The sequence below is a fragment of the Temnothorax longispinosus genome, chromosome 3, assembly GCF_030848805.1.
Source record: "Temnothorax longispinosus isolate EJ_2023e chromosome 3, Tlon_JGU_v1, whole genome shotgun sequence".
NCBI lineage: Eukaryota > Metazoa > Arthropoda > Insecta > Hymenoptera > Formicidae > Temnothorax > Temnothorax longispinosus.
Genome location: NC_092360.1, coordinates 1,601,675 through 1,619,888, shown reverse-complemented (window position 1 = coordinate 1,619,888; position 18,214 = coordinate 1,601,675). Strand labels below are relative to the sequence as shown.

General features: G+C 35.2%; 1 protein-coding gene across 1 annotated transcript; it reads right to left on the bottom strand.

Annotated features, from left to right (window-relative positions):
- Nucleotides 1-5,899: 5,899 nt before the first annotated feature.
- On the bottom strand, nucleotides 5,900-8,024 carry LOC139809983 (uncharacterized). Its single transcript, XM_071773312.1, has 4 exons — nucleotides 7,852-8,024; nucleotides 7,591-7,757; nucleotides 6,678-7,114; nucleotides 5,900-6,622 (listed from the first exon to the last, which is right to left on the bottom strand). Exons 3-4 carry the CDS (start codon nucleotides 7,075-7,077, stop codon nucleotides 6,321-6,323), a joined length of 702 nt encoding a protein of 233 aa, XP_071629413.1. The 5' UTR covers nucleotides 7,078-7,114; nucleotides 7,591-7,757; nucleotides 7,852-8,024; the 3' UTR covers nucleotides 5,900-6,320.
- Between the last annotated feature and the right edge of the window lie 10,190 nt (nucleotides 8,025-18,214).

Here is an 18,214-nt window from a genome sequence, read left to right as displayed (position 1 = left end):
CGGCGCGTCACTCCGAGTCCGATGACTCACGATGCCAAGTTCTTCGCGGCGTGTTGCTTTCCAAACGCAACTAAACTGAGTCCGATAACTCGTGATGCCAAGTTTTTCGCGGCGTGTTGCTTTCCAACGCAACCAAACTTCGAGTCCGACGACTCATACTACTAAAGTTTTCCGCGGCGTGTTGCTTTCAAAAAATCCATCGGGGGTTGTCACGCACCGTTTTATTAACACCTAAAAGTGTTATGACGCCCTACTCTCCCGCCGTGCGTGGCACAACACAGCAGGAGAGCAGAACGCCCTTGGACCGCCTCTCACTCGCAACACTGTCGGGACGGGCCAGCTAGCTCTCCGGGTGTGCCACGTCTCAAAAAGAGACACCCAGAGGCTCCACTGAGCCCTTTTACCCCATTTCGGGATCACCAGACAGATATGCGAGCGCGCCTAGAGGACGGCCCGTGAATCACGAGCTGACCGGCATGATCGGGTCACAGGCGAGTGACTCCGACCCGACCATAAACCGTCGCCCGAGAGTTATCTCTGTACTTAGCAGCAACACGCCGCATTTCTCTACTACACTCAGCACGTGGGCGCCGAAGCGCTTTGCCACTGTGAGCACTGTTCCCTGTAAGTGCTATTCCCGTAAGTCATGTTTACTCCCACCAGTAAATAGGGACAGTGGGAATCTCGTTAATCCATTCATGCGCGTCACTAATTAGATGACGAGGCATTTGGCTACCTTAAGAGAGTCATAGTTAGTGCGCCAATCATAATCTCCTAAATCCAACAATAAAAAATTACTCACTGCATAATAATAACAGCATTTACTCGCCTATTCCGATGATCCGTTACTACGAATAGCGATAAACAAGGCAAAATAAAGCTTTGAGAAATATTAACATCGGTCGTATTAACATCGCATAATATTTAACTTTAGCTTAACTCACTTTCTTTCTAACTCTTAAGTCCTCTTAAGTCTTATGTTTACGATGCTAGAAATATCGCTCCAAGATCTCGGACGCAAATTAATAAATTGATTATTTAACAATTATTGTTGCTCGGTCATTGGCTCGGTCTTAATAAAAAAAAATATTTTATGCGTTGTCAAATTACTGAATATGACAATGCATGCACACACATCGTGCCGGCAGAAATGCCTGGTGTGCCGCGGCTGTTAACCCTAGAGAACACATATGAATTTTCTCATACGTGAAAGGCCAAGCGGGATAATAAATTACCCCAAACTTGTACCGCGTGTATAATGTTTCTATTTGTTGTTAAAAAACTTTGTAATAGATAATTTTATTTGCTTTTTAATAGGGAAGATAGTATCATCAGTTTCTGCAGGTAGTAAAAAAAAACAGTAAAAAAATTTCGAAAAACAAAACAAGAAATCAAAAATTTGGCTGAAATGACTTTTTTTTATAAAAAATGCTGTAGTTTTTCATGAAATTCACCGATTTTAAAAATTCCAACGGATTTTGAAAGACGAATAGACAACCTTCAAGGGCATGTAAGCGACTCTTTTGTTTCTTAAAAAAAAAAAACATATTTCTTTGAACGTCTGAAGTAGAGGAAATGACGAAAAACTACCGGATGGGAAAAATCGCAAGAAATAGAAAGTAAAACAGATTCTGTCGATTATTATTTATTTGAAAGGTAGTCAAAAGTTATATGGAAACAGTAAAATTAACTTCACAAAAACTTTACAAAGTTTTAATCAGTTGCTGTGCAAGAACAGCAAAAATGAAATAATTGATCGAATCTTAAAGAATTATATATGAAACAGGGATAGAATTTTCCGGGGAGTGCTATAAAGTGTATAATTTTTCGTTACCGATTTTCACAAAAAATCTGAAATATACTTTACTGTGGTAAATGTCGAGCGTAAACGGCCGAGTAGGGGTAATACGTTACCCCAAACGATTTTCGTTTTCGGTCACAGCTGCTGCATAGATCTAAACGCACTCGCTGAATGACGGAGGTCGACTTCCGGATGACTAAACTGAATTATGGTTAGGGTCTCGGTATGAAAACTAACCTTCCTAAGTCAGGGGCGTAATTTGAATTTCGCGTGGGGTAACGTATTACCCCACAAAGACTCTCTAGGGTTTATGTACTTAACTCTACATATAGGTATCTACGTATGTCGAATATATCGACTCACGCATACGTATGAAGGTGTAATTTGAAGCGCGGAACCGAGCGAGCAGGGAGAACAAAAATTAAACGCTTAAACAAAAGTTAAACGATATTATTTCTTTAAACTATTCGCCTCATTTACATATCGAGCTTATACTGATTTTATAAGATTTAAATCTTCTATCTCGTAAAAAAAGTGAAAGAAAACAACTTTCTTTTCCGCAATCGTCATAAATTGCGCGTCATTTGTTCAGAAGGAAGTGTGATAAAATTAGAATAGAAGTAACTAAAAAACAGAGAAGTAACGGCAGAACGATGCAGCTTCTACAAAATCGAATTATTTTCAATTCTCGTATAAAGCGTTGCTCTTTTTTTTCCCTCGTGAAACAACGATATTGCGACGGTGATTGCAATAACGAAAGCTAAATGCAATTGTCGAGCGAGAAGCGCGCGCTTACTCGTATCCACGCGACGTATCGTATTAACAGCCCATCATATACAGGTGTGACAAATGAGCAATGATGTAACGGTGGATTACGTCGGTCGAGGGGCCAGTCTGAAACTCTGAAGTTGCAATAATGACATAGCATGATCGAGAGGCACGGTTTCGTGCTAAATGCTAAATGTACATACATGCAACGCGAGACCGTCCTGTGTATCGTTACACGAGCCGGCTATATATATAGTTGCGAATACCCAAGATTATCTCGACAATTGCTGAATCGGTCAAATTCTGAGGCTCAATCGATCGGTTTGAAGATACCGATAGTGCGTGACACGAATTGGCAGGATGCAGGATCACTTATAGGTGCATAAAAATTCTCACCGTTCACGAGTGCGATCGTCGTTAGATCGCCGATTCCGTTGTGCAAGAAAATAAATTCGATTGATTTACGAGCCGATTTACAAAAGGGATATTTCTTTTAGAAAAAGATGAAGAGTGAGTTTAGCTAAACTTCAGTTTAAACAACTATTGAAAAACTGGCCCTAAGTTATTCACCAAATTAATAAATATATACATTAATACTAATAATATTAAATGTATTACTCAATTATATTATTCGTCTCTTTCTAACTATATATAGTTACAAAGAGACGAAGAGTGAGTTAAGCTAAAATTAGAGTTAAAAGCGACTATTGAAAAACTGGCTCTTAATCGCATAACAATTACATTTATTGATTATTAATTACATTACAATTATGTTTATTGATTATTACATTACAATTACATTTATTGATATTATAAAGTAATGACAAGTCAGATATATAAATTCAATGCATGAAATTATAAAGAAGATATTCCCTTCGTTTAACAAAATCTTATCATAAATGTTAAATTAAGCTTGAGATTCCTTTTTTACGAAATATTTCCAGATAAATTCTAGGAATAAAGTATGAAATATTCACTATATTGAAACATCTTAATAAGTAAACTGGAATAAATGATCTCCTCTTTGTGTAGGACCTTTAAAAGGGATTATCTTCGAAAACAACACATCTGTTATAATAAACAATTGAAATGATATAGAAATAATTAAAAAGGGAATAATTAATAATTAATACAGTTTGAGTTAACGAATATGGAATAATGTGAACTAAATATTTCAAAAGACGTTAAATCTCAACGTAACAAGTCTTATCCATAAAAGAATTATGAAAGAATTCCAGTAGATAATGTTATAAATTGGCAGTATACCAGTATCTATCTATCGGTTAAATAAAAATAAACTTCTTCATTGGAATTCATCAATGTAATTATTCCATATATGTTGCTGAAAACAGTAAATATTTGTAAATTAAGTCCTCGCAAGAAATACGGAAACTATCGCAAGAATAACGTAAGTTAATGAAATCGAGTATAAAAAGTTAAAGAATTCGCACGGTTGATATAACGCATAAACTGTTAAGCACTAAGATAACAAAAAAATCGAGTCGTAAACGCAGTATTTTAGACAATAATAATGTATCGGATTAATCTAAAGTTTGTTATATATAATATGTACAAGAGGCTTTTATCAAACAAGCGAAGTATGAGTCTTTAATGCAAAGGAAAACCACAACGAATCCACAAGAACATGAATTCACAACGAGTTAAATCCTTGTACGATTACCAATCCGAGATAGTAATAGTAATTTCTCGTCTCAATACGTATCGTCCTCGAAAGATTCTGTTGACTACAGAATATGCGACGTCTCTCTTTTTCTTTGACTTGGTCGTTGATATGCTTCTTGATTTGTATGATGACCGCGTATCGCGGAACTCGTGTATGAATTTACAATAACGTAATATGCCACGACATTAGCAATTAATACGACACTAGCGATTAAGGACGACAAAAGCAATTAACATAACACAAATGATCAGTTCTCAACTGAACTTGAAAGTATTCCCGATAAAGTATTATCGTGGAAAAAAACCTAGTACGTGACTCGAGTATTTCTAACAACATGAGAAGGTAAAATGATTCGGTTAATATTTTTATGCAGCTTTAAGATTTTCTATTAATACGTGAACTTTGGAAAAGGAATTATTATTAGATTTAATTTCAAAAAAATTCAATTCAATAAAGTTCCAAAACATTGAACTTTTAATCGGAAAATTTAAATTAAATACATAAAAAGTTTTAAATAATATATCAACTGCCCTAAGAAAGTTGTTAAACGAATATTTAACATCGTCGAAATACACGTAAATACACTGTTATTCTTGAAATGTCTTCGCCAACACACATAATGAAGGGTTGAATGCACTGTTTTTGATTTTTGAGATACATAAGATGATCCTCTATTTCTTGATGAGATTTGCCAAAGTAAACAAAAGATTCCTGAGAATCTCTAATAGTGAATTTTATGGTACTTTTTATGCCAGTCAAATCTTTTTTCACAATTTTGTTGGTTGGAACCAAGTAACCGTGGAGGCTCCAAAAAACTATTGCATCACGACTATCTATACAAATAAAGTCAAATAAATAAAGAATGTTTACAAGTGAAAAAATATAAATTTCTAACAAAATAATATAACTTACTTTCAGAAAGTGTCTCCTGTTTTAACATTTGTAGGTATGCTTTTATGGATTTATCTTTTACATGCATGATTATCTTTGCATAAAAACGATGTAAGATTATTTAAGCAACTCTCCCACTTATTTAACAGACCATTTTCCGTGTCAAATAAGACATTAAAATCCATGTCAATCTGTAAAACATTTTAAGAATTAATTTGTTTGTCAGTTCTAAATTTTCGTTTAATATAGTTTTGATATAATATTTCTGTTTTAATACATACCAATCTAAAGCCAGATGATTTTTTATAGAAGGGCCACTTTTCAAAAATGGCTGCCATGTTTGCAGCACTGTTTATTTCTTTTAATCGGTGTTGGCCACATGCTTTCCAACAGTTGTCAAATTCTTCTGATGTCAGGTTGTCAAATTTGAGTGCATTAATGCAACTTTCCGCATCGTTTTCTGGAACTAAAATATTTAACATCATTGACATTAGACATATAATTTTTAAACTTGTAAGAACTTACCTAAGATTTTCTGATTCCGTTGAGTTAGTTTTGAACTTTCTGGTTTTTTGACGTAGAACTACGTCTTTCTCGGGGGGTATGGGGGTATGACTGCAACGTTTTCTTGCAACGTTTTCATGCAACGTTTTCTTTTTCTCGAAAAGTATTAAAGAAAAATATACTTTATTATATAGTTTTTGAAAGCTTTCGATGTAAGCTAAATGTTTTCGTGGTTAATTTTTCGATATGGGTTTGTTCTCGAAAAGTATTAAAGGAAAATATACTTTATTATATAGTTTTTGAAAGATTTCGATGTAAGCTAAATGTTTTTGCAATTTAATAAATTGACGAAGTATCAGGAGAACATTTTTAGAAGGGCGAAACGAAGATTTTCCCCTCCAACGAAAAAAAAAAATAAACAAAAAAACAAGCACAGTAACAACTGTGCCGCAATTAACACGTAGAACTACGTCTATTAGAATAGAACATATATGGAAGAGGCATTGACAACTGACAGTTGACGTAGCCCTACGTCTAGTTTCAATGCCTTTTCCATATATGTTCTATTCTAATAGACGTAGTTCTACGTGTTAATTGCGGCACAGTTGTTACTGTTTTGGCAAAATATGTTTTTCAACTGCAGTTTTAAGAGAAGATTTTAAATTGGCAAGTTTAATATATAATTTTCCGTCTGTCCGTAATTTCGTCTGATGGAGTTGACGATCTTCTATAAGGTGAAAAACGAGATCTCGATGTCGAAGGCACATCAGATTTAGTTGATAGAGCTGGGGATGGTGGTCCGCTTAAGTTGGAAAAATTCATATTTGGTGTTTCCAGCGGAAGGTTTAAAGAATTTCTCCACTTCTCCAAGTTATCTTCGAATAATATTTGAGTGCCAAGATCGAATGATTTCAGAAGTTTTTCGATATGATGCTGCTTTATGATTTTAAGTATTTTTATTACAACATTCTCCCCTAAAAAAAGTATATTTTATATTGAAACATAAGTGTACACAAGAAATTTACTTACTTAGAAGATGATCCACTAATTCTTCTTGATTCCAACTTCGAAGTAGCAATCTTAATTCCTCTCTGTCTCTATTGTTCTCTAATAGTCGAAATATATCTTGTGCAATTAATTCGTTTGGAGAACCTAAGTTTTTGAGTATTAGTTGGGCAGTTTTATTGTCAGGATGTTGGAAATTTTCATTCTGATTTTGATGAATTTGTGAATTTGCTGTCGTAGCTGTCAATTGCGAAGAAAAATTTTCGAAAACTGGAAGTAATTCATACTGATAAATATTTTCGCTCAAAGAAGCGGTAGAATTGATATTTTTGACGCCTTGAGGTACCAATGAATTATTATTTATATGGGTTTCCATTCCTTCCTGTGTAGTATCTTGACAGCTAGATTTAGAGATATCATCCATTATCTGTATTCTATAACAGTCACAGAGCGACGTTTGGCTGCGGGATATAATTTGATCGTCAGTATAATATTGTAATATTACTAAAAGTGGAAATTCTCCGGGCGGCGTAACACTTCGTCGATATAATATACGTATAATATACATTCTATTAACGAACAACGATTCGTGATTTAATGAATCCTATCATTGACTAATGAAAAATATTCAATGTACGATTCGTAATATCAACGATATAATATACGAGCGTACTCGAAAACGCGACAACTTTGAGAGATGAATATTGCAAAGGGCATGGCCATCCGAAGGCCAGGGAACGACGCAATGCTATGAAACGAGAATGAGTGTCGTCTTTTAACACAATTATCCGAGATAATTCGGATGTGCTCGTACGAGCGTGCAAATGCGGTACACGCGGTATCCGTGAACCGGAATTGAGAGCAACGAAGTACTTTTATATTGTTGTTGTTTGTCGATGACCATTCGGGATGATCAAATGTCCGCACGAATAACTACCTTGTCCGATTCCGACCTCGAGGAACAGCAGTGTCCAACGCAATTCGGGAAGTCGATCCGAAAGGAAGATCCTTTTTCCTGAGCCTCCGAGAAGAAACGCACGCTTTTCCTTTCCTTTGACGCAAAGGCAGGGACGAGACTGCCGAGACCTCGCCTGCCCGCACGCACTAAAATCATTCACCCGAATATCGCGTTCCGCGAATATTAATGTTAACGGAACACAAATGTCACTACCAAAGCATACTGTTAATCAAAGCATACTGTTATTCTTTTCGCGAAAGGCGAACTGTATCTCGCAACAGGAGAATAATACGTTGTCGAATAACGAAGTTTTTGTAAGTTCGAACGACGCGATTCGAGCAATCTACACCGCGTGTTTCGACCGACTACGCAATTTTCGCGTCGCTGCGGGAATCGGTATAAGTTGATGTGGATACGTTATCTCAACAAATATTTCATTCAGCCAATGTCCAATTTCACATTTAATGAATGAGTTTATTGATTCTACTAAACACATTCATTGGGAGAATGAACATTTTTATTGATTTAATTAAATGTTACATTAAGCTAAGAAACGTTCAAGTACGTTCTATTAACGAACAGCGATTCGTGATTTAATGAATCCTATCATTGACTAATGAAAAATATTCAATGTACGATTCGTAATATCAATTAAAATTTATTGTATCAATAAATTTCAAATCAATAAACGTTATTTACTAAGAGGCAAAATGGAATAAAAAATCCTATAATACGAAAATATGGGCTATATGAGGCTACAATAGTTTTTGAGTTATAATTAGTGATTAAAATTTGCCAACAATATTGCGCAATAATATTGCGTACAATTCGCGCGCTCAGGTTCGTAACTACACTTATACCGATTTGTCATCTGTTATTAATTTTTACAAGATAGAGAATAAATAAATTGATTCTCACAAATATTTCTCCGCGTGATAAAAATAAAAATAAACTTTGTTTCTTAAATGTATCAAAATATAAACTTTATAATTGTTCGGGAGGCGATCTCGACGAGATTGTCCCGATTGAATCGCCGGAATTCGCTCAGAGATAAGCGCGAAGACGTTCGGTGGCGCGAGCTTTGAGCCTCGCTGAAAGATGTGGAGCAGGAAGAAACTTACTTACCTTGTAATTCAACACAAGATAGATCGCACGCACACAAGAGTTCAATAGCGAACGCAAAGTACTTTTGTCGAGACGAGCGGTTTGAGATTTTCGTTGAAATGCGAACGAGCCGACGATTCGAGAGATTCTGCCCGCTTCGCGCTCGATTCGACAGTCGCGCCGCACGAAACGGGGATAGGTAGTCAGTCACTCACGGAGCGGGTGATTTTGTTTTCCAATTTTATTTGTACTTTCGTCTAATGCTAACGCATAGAACACGCGTTCCTATCGCTAGGCACGGTGCCTCGACAAATAAGCGTGCGAAACGCTCGTCGAGGTGTGTGTGGTTCGCGACGTTCGTGACTGGGCTGCGCATTTCGAGCGCTCAAGAATCCGAAATTTCTGTTTGACTTTCAAACAATAATTCTATTTAAATGTAATAATTAATCAACCATTTACATTGTTATTTAAGAAAGAATTAAATATTTTACGTACAACATTTATAACTCGTTAATATTAGTTGACCGCCGCGCCGTATGTAATACCCACACAGGCACATATATAAGAAACAATAAATCAGCTGTGCAATAAAAATCAATATCACCTGATTTGTAGAAATCAATAACAGATATGACAGATCGGTACGCGCGTATATGTATATGTATATAGTTACAGATCTGAACACGCAAATTCTACGCGATATCATTGACGATTGCTCATAACTCAAAAACTATTGCAGCCTCAAAATTTTGGTATTAGAGTTTTTGACTCTATAATTTTACCTTTAGAATACACTGTATTAAAGTATTGTGAGACACTGTATATTTTTTTGTTATTTATTGTATTAATTTATTTGCCGTTGCGCTAGTAAACTGCGACTATATATACATACATATATACGTACATATATGTAAATATTAAAGTAAATTATGTGATACATTGACATCTTATATTTAAATGAATCCGGTAAAGCTAATACGTTAATATAATTATGTGAATTTATTGTATTTACATATACGTTATTAAGTAAGAACTGAGTTTTATAGTTTAATAAAAAAAATTCATTAATATAATGGACAGATCATAAATCCTTCTTCGATATTTCGATACATTGGTTCAATGAATTCGGTTATTGAGCCAATGTACAAACTTTACTAATTTATAAAATAATACGTTAATATGATAAATGTATTTTATCACTTCTATGAAATTTTATGGTACCATATTTAATGAATGAGTTTTTTTATTTCACTGAACACGTTCATTGGAAGAATGAACTTTTTTATTGGTTTAATTAAATGTTACATTAAGTTATGATACACTTTTGAGTACAGTATATTAATAAACAGTGATTTGTTATATTAATGAATCCAATTATTTGTTAATGAAAAATATTCAATGTCATATCATATTATCAATTAAAAGTTCATTGTATTAATGAATTTCAAGTCAATAAACTTCATTCATTGATATTATGAACAATATTTTTTTCAGTGTGAAGAACTGCATCTTTTATTTGGACCCCGGACATTTGAATCGAGTTCATTTTATCAATATCAATTTTATTTACGGTATTATTTATGGCATTAACTTCACAATCATTTTTTTCGCATATTGGTAAATTTTCAATCTCCACTTCTGCGGTTTCTACAATAAAGTTATTCGAATTACTTCTGTCTCCTAAATCAGTTGCAGGCTGCAACCTAACCTGCGGGTTGAATCGGTACTTTCTGCCGCAACAGTACCCCAGTTTTCGCATTACGAAGTCTATTTCCTGCTCAAAATCTGTCTTTTGCTCCTTATGTGTTCGGAGACTTTTACTTTAAATTTTTTGTCTCTAGAAAGACAGACATTGTCAAATATCATCAACACGTCGTCCACGTCCCATGGATCGTTGTATTTCGCCGTGTCAATTTCCGTGCATTTCTTCGTTATTTTACTCGATAAATTTTTCCGTCGCCGAATGCGGTTCTTCAGTTTCTCCAATATTGGCATAAATGTCCGTTTAAGTTCATCGGGCTTAAACGGGCCTTGACTGTTAATGAAACTTAGTGACACGTCGACAAACCTCTCACGAATTTGTATAATCGCGTTTAATGAAGCTTAGTGACACGCCGACAAACCTCTCACGAATTTGCATAATCGCGTTACTTCCGTTCACATGAATATTATTTATGGTAAATCACGAGATTATTTTTTTTCTTAAGAATGTTTATTGAACACCATACAAAAGATATAAGACTTTACAGCAATTCCAATAAACAAGTATCTTCTTATTGCGAGATTACTTTGCGGTAATGTGGGTACCTTCGAATGAGACGGCATTTCTTCCTTTTTATCATATGTATTTAGATTTCACCAAGATCAGAGTTTGGCGGCGATCGTAATTAATACAATTGACACTATTGTGCTACATTGTCTTTTAAATCAATCGATTAAACCACGATACTTATTAATCAACTTTGATAGATTCCCAATCTATTGCATTGGATTTACTTGTCTGCTCACAATGTAGCTTCGATTTACGATACTGCATACGATTATAACGGCATTCGAATTGAAGTGATTTACTGGTCGACTTTTTGCCAAATCGAAATACTCGAGAAATAGTATCAGGATAATCGAGAATGGACGTAGCGATCGCGCGATACTGTCTCTTTTTCCCGTCCTTCGATTATTCTGTTTGATAAAGTAAGTAGCTTACACATGATAGAGCCGCGTGGAAAATACCTCAAATGTTTGAACACATTGTAAGTAGCTTTTACGTATGATGGCGCCGCGATGAAAATACCTCGAAACATTACTGCTGTACTGTACGATTGTATGCCTTAAGGTTCAACGTTAATTTCCTCTCGATTTTCCCTGGAAATCGCGAGAGGTGTCGATATCTTCGATCTTTGTTTTTTTTTCTTTCTCCTGTTATTGCGTTTAACTGGCTTACTGACTTCCGAGAAAGAAAATTGCGAATGTCGATCCACACCGGCACTTCTTATCAATGTCGTGTAGAATTTTGTAATTTCTTATTTTTGCAATACATAGTGCATAATGTGTGGTACTTCTCTTATCGGACAAAGTGTGATAATAAAATATTTAGCAAATACCCTCTTAATTGTCGTATCTACATTGACGTAGCAACAACTGATCTTGTGTTCCAGCTAGGCAATCAATATTTCTGAAATGAAATATAACACATATTTAATTGATAAGAGATTACAATATTCTACAGAGATTTCGCGCTCTTTTATCATTGTAATAAATAAGGGCGTAACTCCCCAGTGAGCTCACTTCTGTATTTCAGACACGCGTGAAAACGAATTCGCAATGTTTATTGGTAACAACGGAGATCGGAGATCGTAAGATACATCTCCTCTCGTAACTGTAACGTCAGAAATTGAGCTCACTGAAATTATAATCTCTGCCGCGGCGAACGGTCGGGCCGCCGCTGTCGGCGTCGCCGTCGCCGCGCCGCCGCGCCGCGCCGCGCCGGGGTAATAAATCGCGATCGAGACTTGGCGAGCGAGCGTTATGTACGCATGTCTTCTCAATCCGGATCCCTTCTTTAACCTTAGGAAAACCTTCGCTCTTTAATCGGTTCGACCTGAGGAAGCGGATAACTCGCGCGTCGCGAACGGATTTCAACTCTCGTTCGCGCGCCGCTTCTCCTCTTCCTCCTCTACCCCGTATCCGAGCGAATCGTATCGTGAGGCGACTTGGTGCGAAAGAGGAAATACGATCGATACCGAGAGAAAGAAGACAGCGAGAGAGAGAGAGAGAGAGAGAGAGAGAGAGACTGGGAGGGAGAGAGAGAGATAGAGAGAGAGATCGAGCGATTCGTATACTTCGAGCGAGACTCGCGACGATGCAACGTACCATCGCGTGTGAGCGCGAGGCTTATATTATATACTACCTTGATCAAAAAGTTCCTGGAATTTATTTAGAAAATGCAAAATACAAGTTTATTCATCAATATTAATATTGTCCCTTTCAAAGTACTCCCCATCGACTGCAACGCACTTATGCCAGCGCTTGATCCAATCCTCGAAACATTTTTTATACTCGGTGTTCGGTATGGCCATCAGAGCCGTCTTCGATTGTTCCATTATCTCCTCTCGGCTGCTAAAACGCGTTCCCCGTAGTGGTTTTTTGATTCGATTGAACAGAAAGAAGTCGCAGGGAGCCAAATCAGGTGAATTCGATGGCTGTTGGATGGTATTCGTTCCGTTCTTGGTCAAAAAGTTGCGGATAATGATGGCATTGTGCGACGGTGCGATAATGCCATCATTATTCGCAACTTTTTGACCAAGAACGGAACGAATACCATCCAACAGCCATCAATTCACCTGATTTGGCTCCCTGCGACTTCTTTCTGTTCAATCGAATCAAAAAACCACTACAGGGAACGCGTTTTAGCAGCCGAGAGGAGATAATGGAAAAATCGAAGACGGCTCTGATGGCCATACCGAACACCGAGTATAAAAATGTTTCGAGGATTGGATCAAGCGCTGGCATAAGTGCGTTGCAGTCGATGAGGAGTACTTTGAAGGGGACAATATTAATATTGATGAATAAACTTGTATTTTGCATTTTTTAAATAAATTCCGGGAACTTTTTGATCAAGGTAGTATATAAAACTCTTAACCCGAAATATTCCTCTACTGAAAAATTTCGAGGAAGACGAGGCGATCTCCAGGGTTTCGATCTAATTAACGTCATGTGTACATAATAACGATTGAACGTCATATTTCGTGAAAAATTAACCGACCGGTTTGGTCAGATCTTGAATTCGCAAATTTTTCCAGTTTTATTTCTGATCGCGAAAAGTTTGTCAGGATTCGAAAATTCGTCGCGAGTTCAACTCTGGATCGCTGAGAGACCAACGTAAAGCGGATATTTTGGTTTAAGGCTCAACGACAATTGTGTCAAGTAGAATTTACTATCCCGCGTATATATGTGTATATATGTGTATATACACATATACACTGTTGGAAAATTTTTGTAATTGTGTTAAAAAAGGTCTTTGTTAAAATTTTTGTATAAAATAATCAACACATACGTGTGTAGATTTAACATATACTTTCTAATAACAGAAGTAAGAATAAAAATTTACAGAAGAAGAATGTTGATTTTATCTTACAATCTTAACTTTAACACAAAAATTATGTTAATTGTACACATAATTAACCTCAAATTACGATCAGAATAACATTTCCTTTCTGTTAAAATATTTTAACATAGTATCAATGTTACCATTTAACACATCCATATTATGTTAAACTGACACAAAAATTTGAGTGGACCGTTCTGGACATGTGATTTATATTATATTTAACACAAATTTTCCAACAGTGTATGTGTATATATACACGTATGTGCAATATACACACACACACACACACACACACACACGTACGTGTGTGTATATGTACGTATAGGCAATATGTATGTGTGTTTGCGTATGGGAGAGAACACGAGCGGAATTCGGCTTGCTGATCACTCCGTCCGCGACAGGCACACTGTAATTATATGCATTGTAAATACTCAATTTACGAAGTACGTTAGGCAAAACACACGTACGCATCGCGTAATTGTACATATTAAAGATGGAAAAGATATTTGTTAAATATAGAATATGTTACGTTTTTCAAGAAGCTATATAATGTTTCGTTTCTCATTTCTACCCGCTATATGTGTCCCTTATCATAAAAACTTCCGAAAAGGTTCTCCGTTAAGAAACTTTTTCTTCTATTTTTTTAGAAACATTCTTCCTGCTGAATCTTATTATTATAGATTGATGCAAGATAATCATCGTCTTTATACTAACATTTATGGATTTTTTTATTAATATGAGATATCGGTAAATAGTTTTCGAGATATCGAGACAAATATTTTGATTAAAAATATTGGTTTTGATTAGTCAAGTAAATTCCATAAAAGATTACAAAATAAAACATTTCGTGAAACTTTCGTTGAGAGAATGTAATTCCCGAATATATATAGATCCTGAATAATGAAATTCAAATATCTTATGTTATTCCTCATCCCTTACGTATTCGAATATGGGCAACAATGCCGAAGATCAGAAGAAGGGAAGAAGATATACGCAAGATACACGAGGTAAGTGCATTCTCTACTCTGTTAAAGTCTTTCGGTCTGATTCGATATCAATAATATTACCGAACAGCATGAACTTGAAATAAAACGCGGAAGAAAATCGACGAGTGTGAAATTATACGCATGAAGTCGCAAGACGAGGAATAATTTGTACGTCGTCCGCGCACTTATATTCGCTGTGTGCGCTGGTATACTATAGCGGAAAAGTAGGACTTAGAGCGCCCATGGTGGCCGGAATTTGCATTATTTGCTGGAGTTTTCTAATACATCGTAATGGAAAAATTGCGGAAAGGAAATTTAAATTGTTGCGTGAACACGTGTAAGAATGTATTTCACAATACAAGTTCAGAAATAAAATTTTATTCCTTTCCAAAAGCGATTTATAAAATTGAGCAGCGAAAAATGTGGATACGTTGGGTACAAAAAATAAAGTAAGTATATTCTTTGAGATTATATGATCATATTTTATTTCGTTTAAAATAATGGTATTTATTTAGAATACGGGCCTCACCTCCAATATCAATAAAATTATGCTTAATCGACATGTGACTACGGGGCATGTACATGTCGCTACATTTCATCGATATGACAGGTTTTCTAACTTAAATAGTTGTCAACTTTAACGATTAATATCTCGCTTCGCGAGGCAGACTGCCGCGTTTATCTTCCAGATTCTTTCGTTTCGTGTAAAAACGCGTCAATAATGTATTTTGAATAAATAATCAAAACAATAATTTTTTGTTCTTGTTTAAACGTTTTTTTATTTATTTACGATTGACTTGAATTTCATTAATATTGATATACTGCTTACATGTAATTGTACCTTGTACGGAATAGCATTGACAGATGTTTGCGGTATTACACTGCACCTTATTAAATGGCTTATATTTTCATTACGCAATTCTTCAACGCGAACCACATGCGATATTGCTAAGGCTTTTCCTTTTGGTATTGAACTTGGATTAAATTTAATGTCATGAGTGACAGGTCCAAATCCCGTTCGTATAATAAGATTCATTGCAAAAAGTCAGAAAGAGGTTAACCTTTAAAACAAATGTAGGTTAATTTCTCTCGAAAAATCTTTTCAACTATAATTTTTGTAATATCATCATTGAAATTAAGATTTAAATTACCTAACGACAGTTTACACGTAGCTCGAATATTCACAATCGTTGACAGCTATTCCATACAGCTATTCCATCAAGAAGTGCGATATTTCACTAACCGTGGCAGCACTAGTCTCTGCGCACACAGCGAATAGCACGGACCACGCTCGAACGCCGCACGTATGAACGGACGGGGATAATTCACGTTTCCGGAGATATATGTCCGTAAACTTTGCCAATTTTACATGGTGATAATAAGAAAAAGAGGGTCAGATCGCACATTCATGATCAACGAATAAAAAACTGTTTAATCGATGCAATAAACATTTCTAAAGATACTGACGCGACACCAAACTGATTGACCGTACTGTATATAAATAAAGCGAAACTTTCGACAAACTTTCGGCAACTTTCGACGTTTTCTTTTACATACTAAATTATTTATATTTATCACTAGTAACAATAGTTGTTTTTGTGACTCCAAAGTACTGCAAGAACCATCTTAAGTCGAGTATTTATTATTACTTAATCAATCAGCGAATTAAACGGTTTTATCGCGCGCGGTCCCGTTGTGATAAAAATCGCGCGTTTAAGGCGGTCCGCGTCTAATGCACACGCGCGCGGCGACAATTAGCGACGCGTCTCGCACGAAATTACCGGACGCGGCGCGAATAAATGCGCCGTAAACGCGCGTGGGTTTCGCACAATTAATACGTAATATTTTAAAATAGAACCGTTGTCGCCCGCGTGTCACAGTGAAACAATAATCTCGAAATTTGCGTCTCTTGCCTTCGTCTTGATTTCTACTCCGAATAAAGTGAAGACACGCTTTAATGAATAGCTTGACCATCTCGTTAAACGCGGGAATTAATAATAATAAATTGAGCAATTGAAGAGAACGATCGCGCGTTTGGCGTTCTCACTTTGTCGCCATCGCAAACGATCGCGAACAAGGGAGCGAGCTAATTTTGTTTTGAAATGCGTATGAATTTAACATCGAGAGTGTGAACAAGCTCGAATGTGGGAATATAATTTCGTTTTTTGTTGAAGAACAGGTATGTAATTCGCTCGTTCACGTAATTTGTCACGTAAATGTTTCAAATTTATTTGTACGTGTGCTTCTGATCTTTATTCCATAACCTCTACTTTTGCATAGAGTTGTATTTGTATTAAACGTACAATGTATACTTCGCTATGAAATATAATGTGTAACATTTATTAAATAACTTTAAGAAAATTAACGTTAAATTGTGTGTATCGTTTTTTTAAATAAATTTTTTTTTTTATAAAAATTTCTTTGCGCCGCGATCATTCTCACAGCGCGATGATCGAGCATACCATAAAAGACGATGAACCTTCGCCGCCAAGATACTTAAAAGTTATAAAACATTATCTGTTAATAAAGTTTTTGATAAAGTTTTTCAATATTTGCTGAAATTCTATTTATATTTTTGATACGTTGAAGTTTAACGCATCTTTGTGTTTAAATAGAATGTTCTCTACTTTTAATTGATTCACTATCAACATAATTAAAGTTTGAAATCAAGTTGTTTTTTTTTCCCCATTTAGAAGCCATTTTTTTGTATATTTTTTTTATGATTACAAATAATTTCTTTAGAACAAGATTTTTTAAATTATTTTAATGTTATATTTTATTTTTTAGTCTACATTTAAATCTCTTTTGGAGCTATTGCTTTATACTGACACGACAAAAATTACGAATGTTTAATTTGAAAATAATTGTATTAAAAAACAGTTTTTAATTCAGAATAAAGACTAATCTTTTTTGATAGTTATTAATATATTATTTAATAGTTATTAATGTATCATTTTATAAGTAGCTTTTTCTGTATGTTAATTTTTCGAGAATATATACATGCTTTAATGTATATGTTTTAATTTCAAAACAATGCATGTTTTACGATAGGTTATAATACAAAACAAAAATATAAATTAACGATAAAATAAGCCACTTACTTTTGTAAGATGTTGTAATTATTTTATCATATGTCTTATATTTTATGTAAGAGATAGCTCCAAAAGAGATTTCGTGATCTCGTGTCAATGCAAAACACGTTATAATGTAGAACGATCACATTTCCTATTTGTTTTATACATTAAATTATTTTGTACATTAAAATTTTTTGTGGAATTTGAGGATTACAAAATCCATCAAATTGATTAAACGTCATATTAAATGTTCTTATTCTTTTCAACATACATTTCAGCAATTACAGTCAATTCAATCAATCTTTTTGTGGTAAGACAAACACAAAATAATA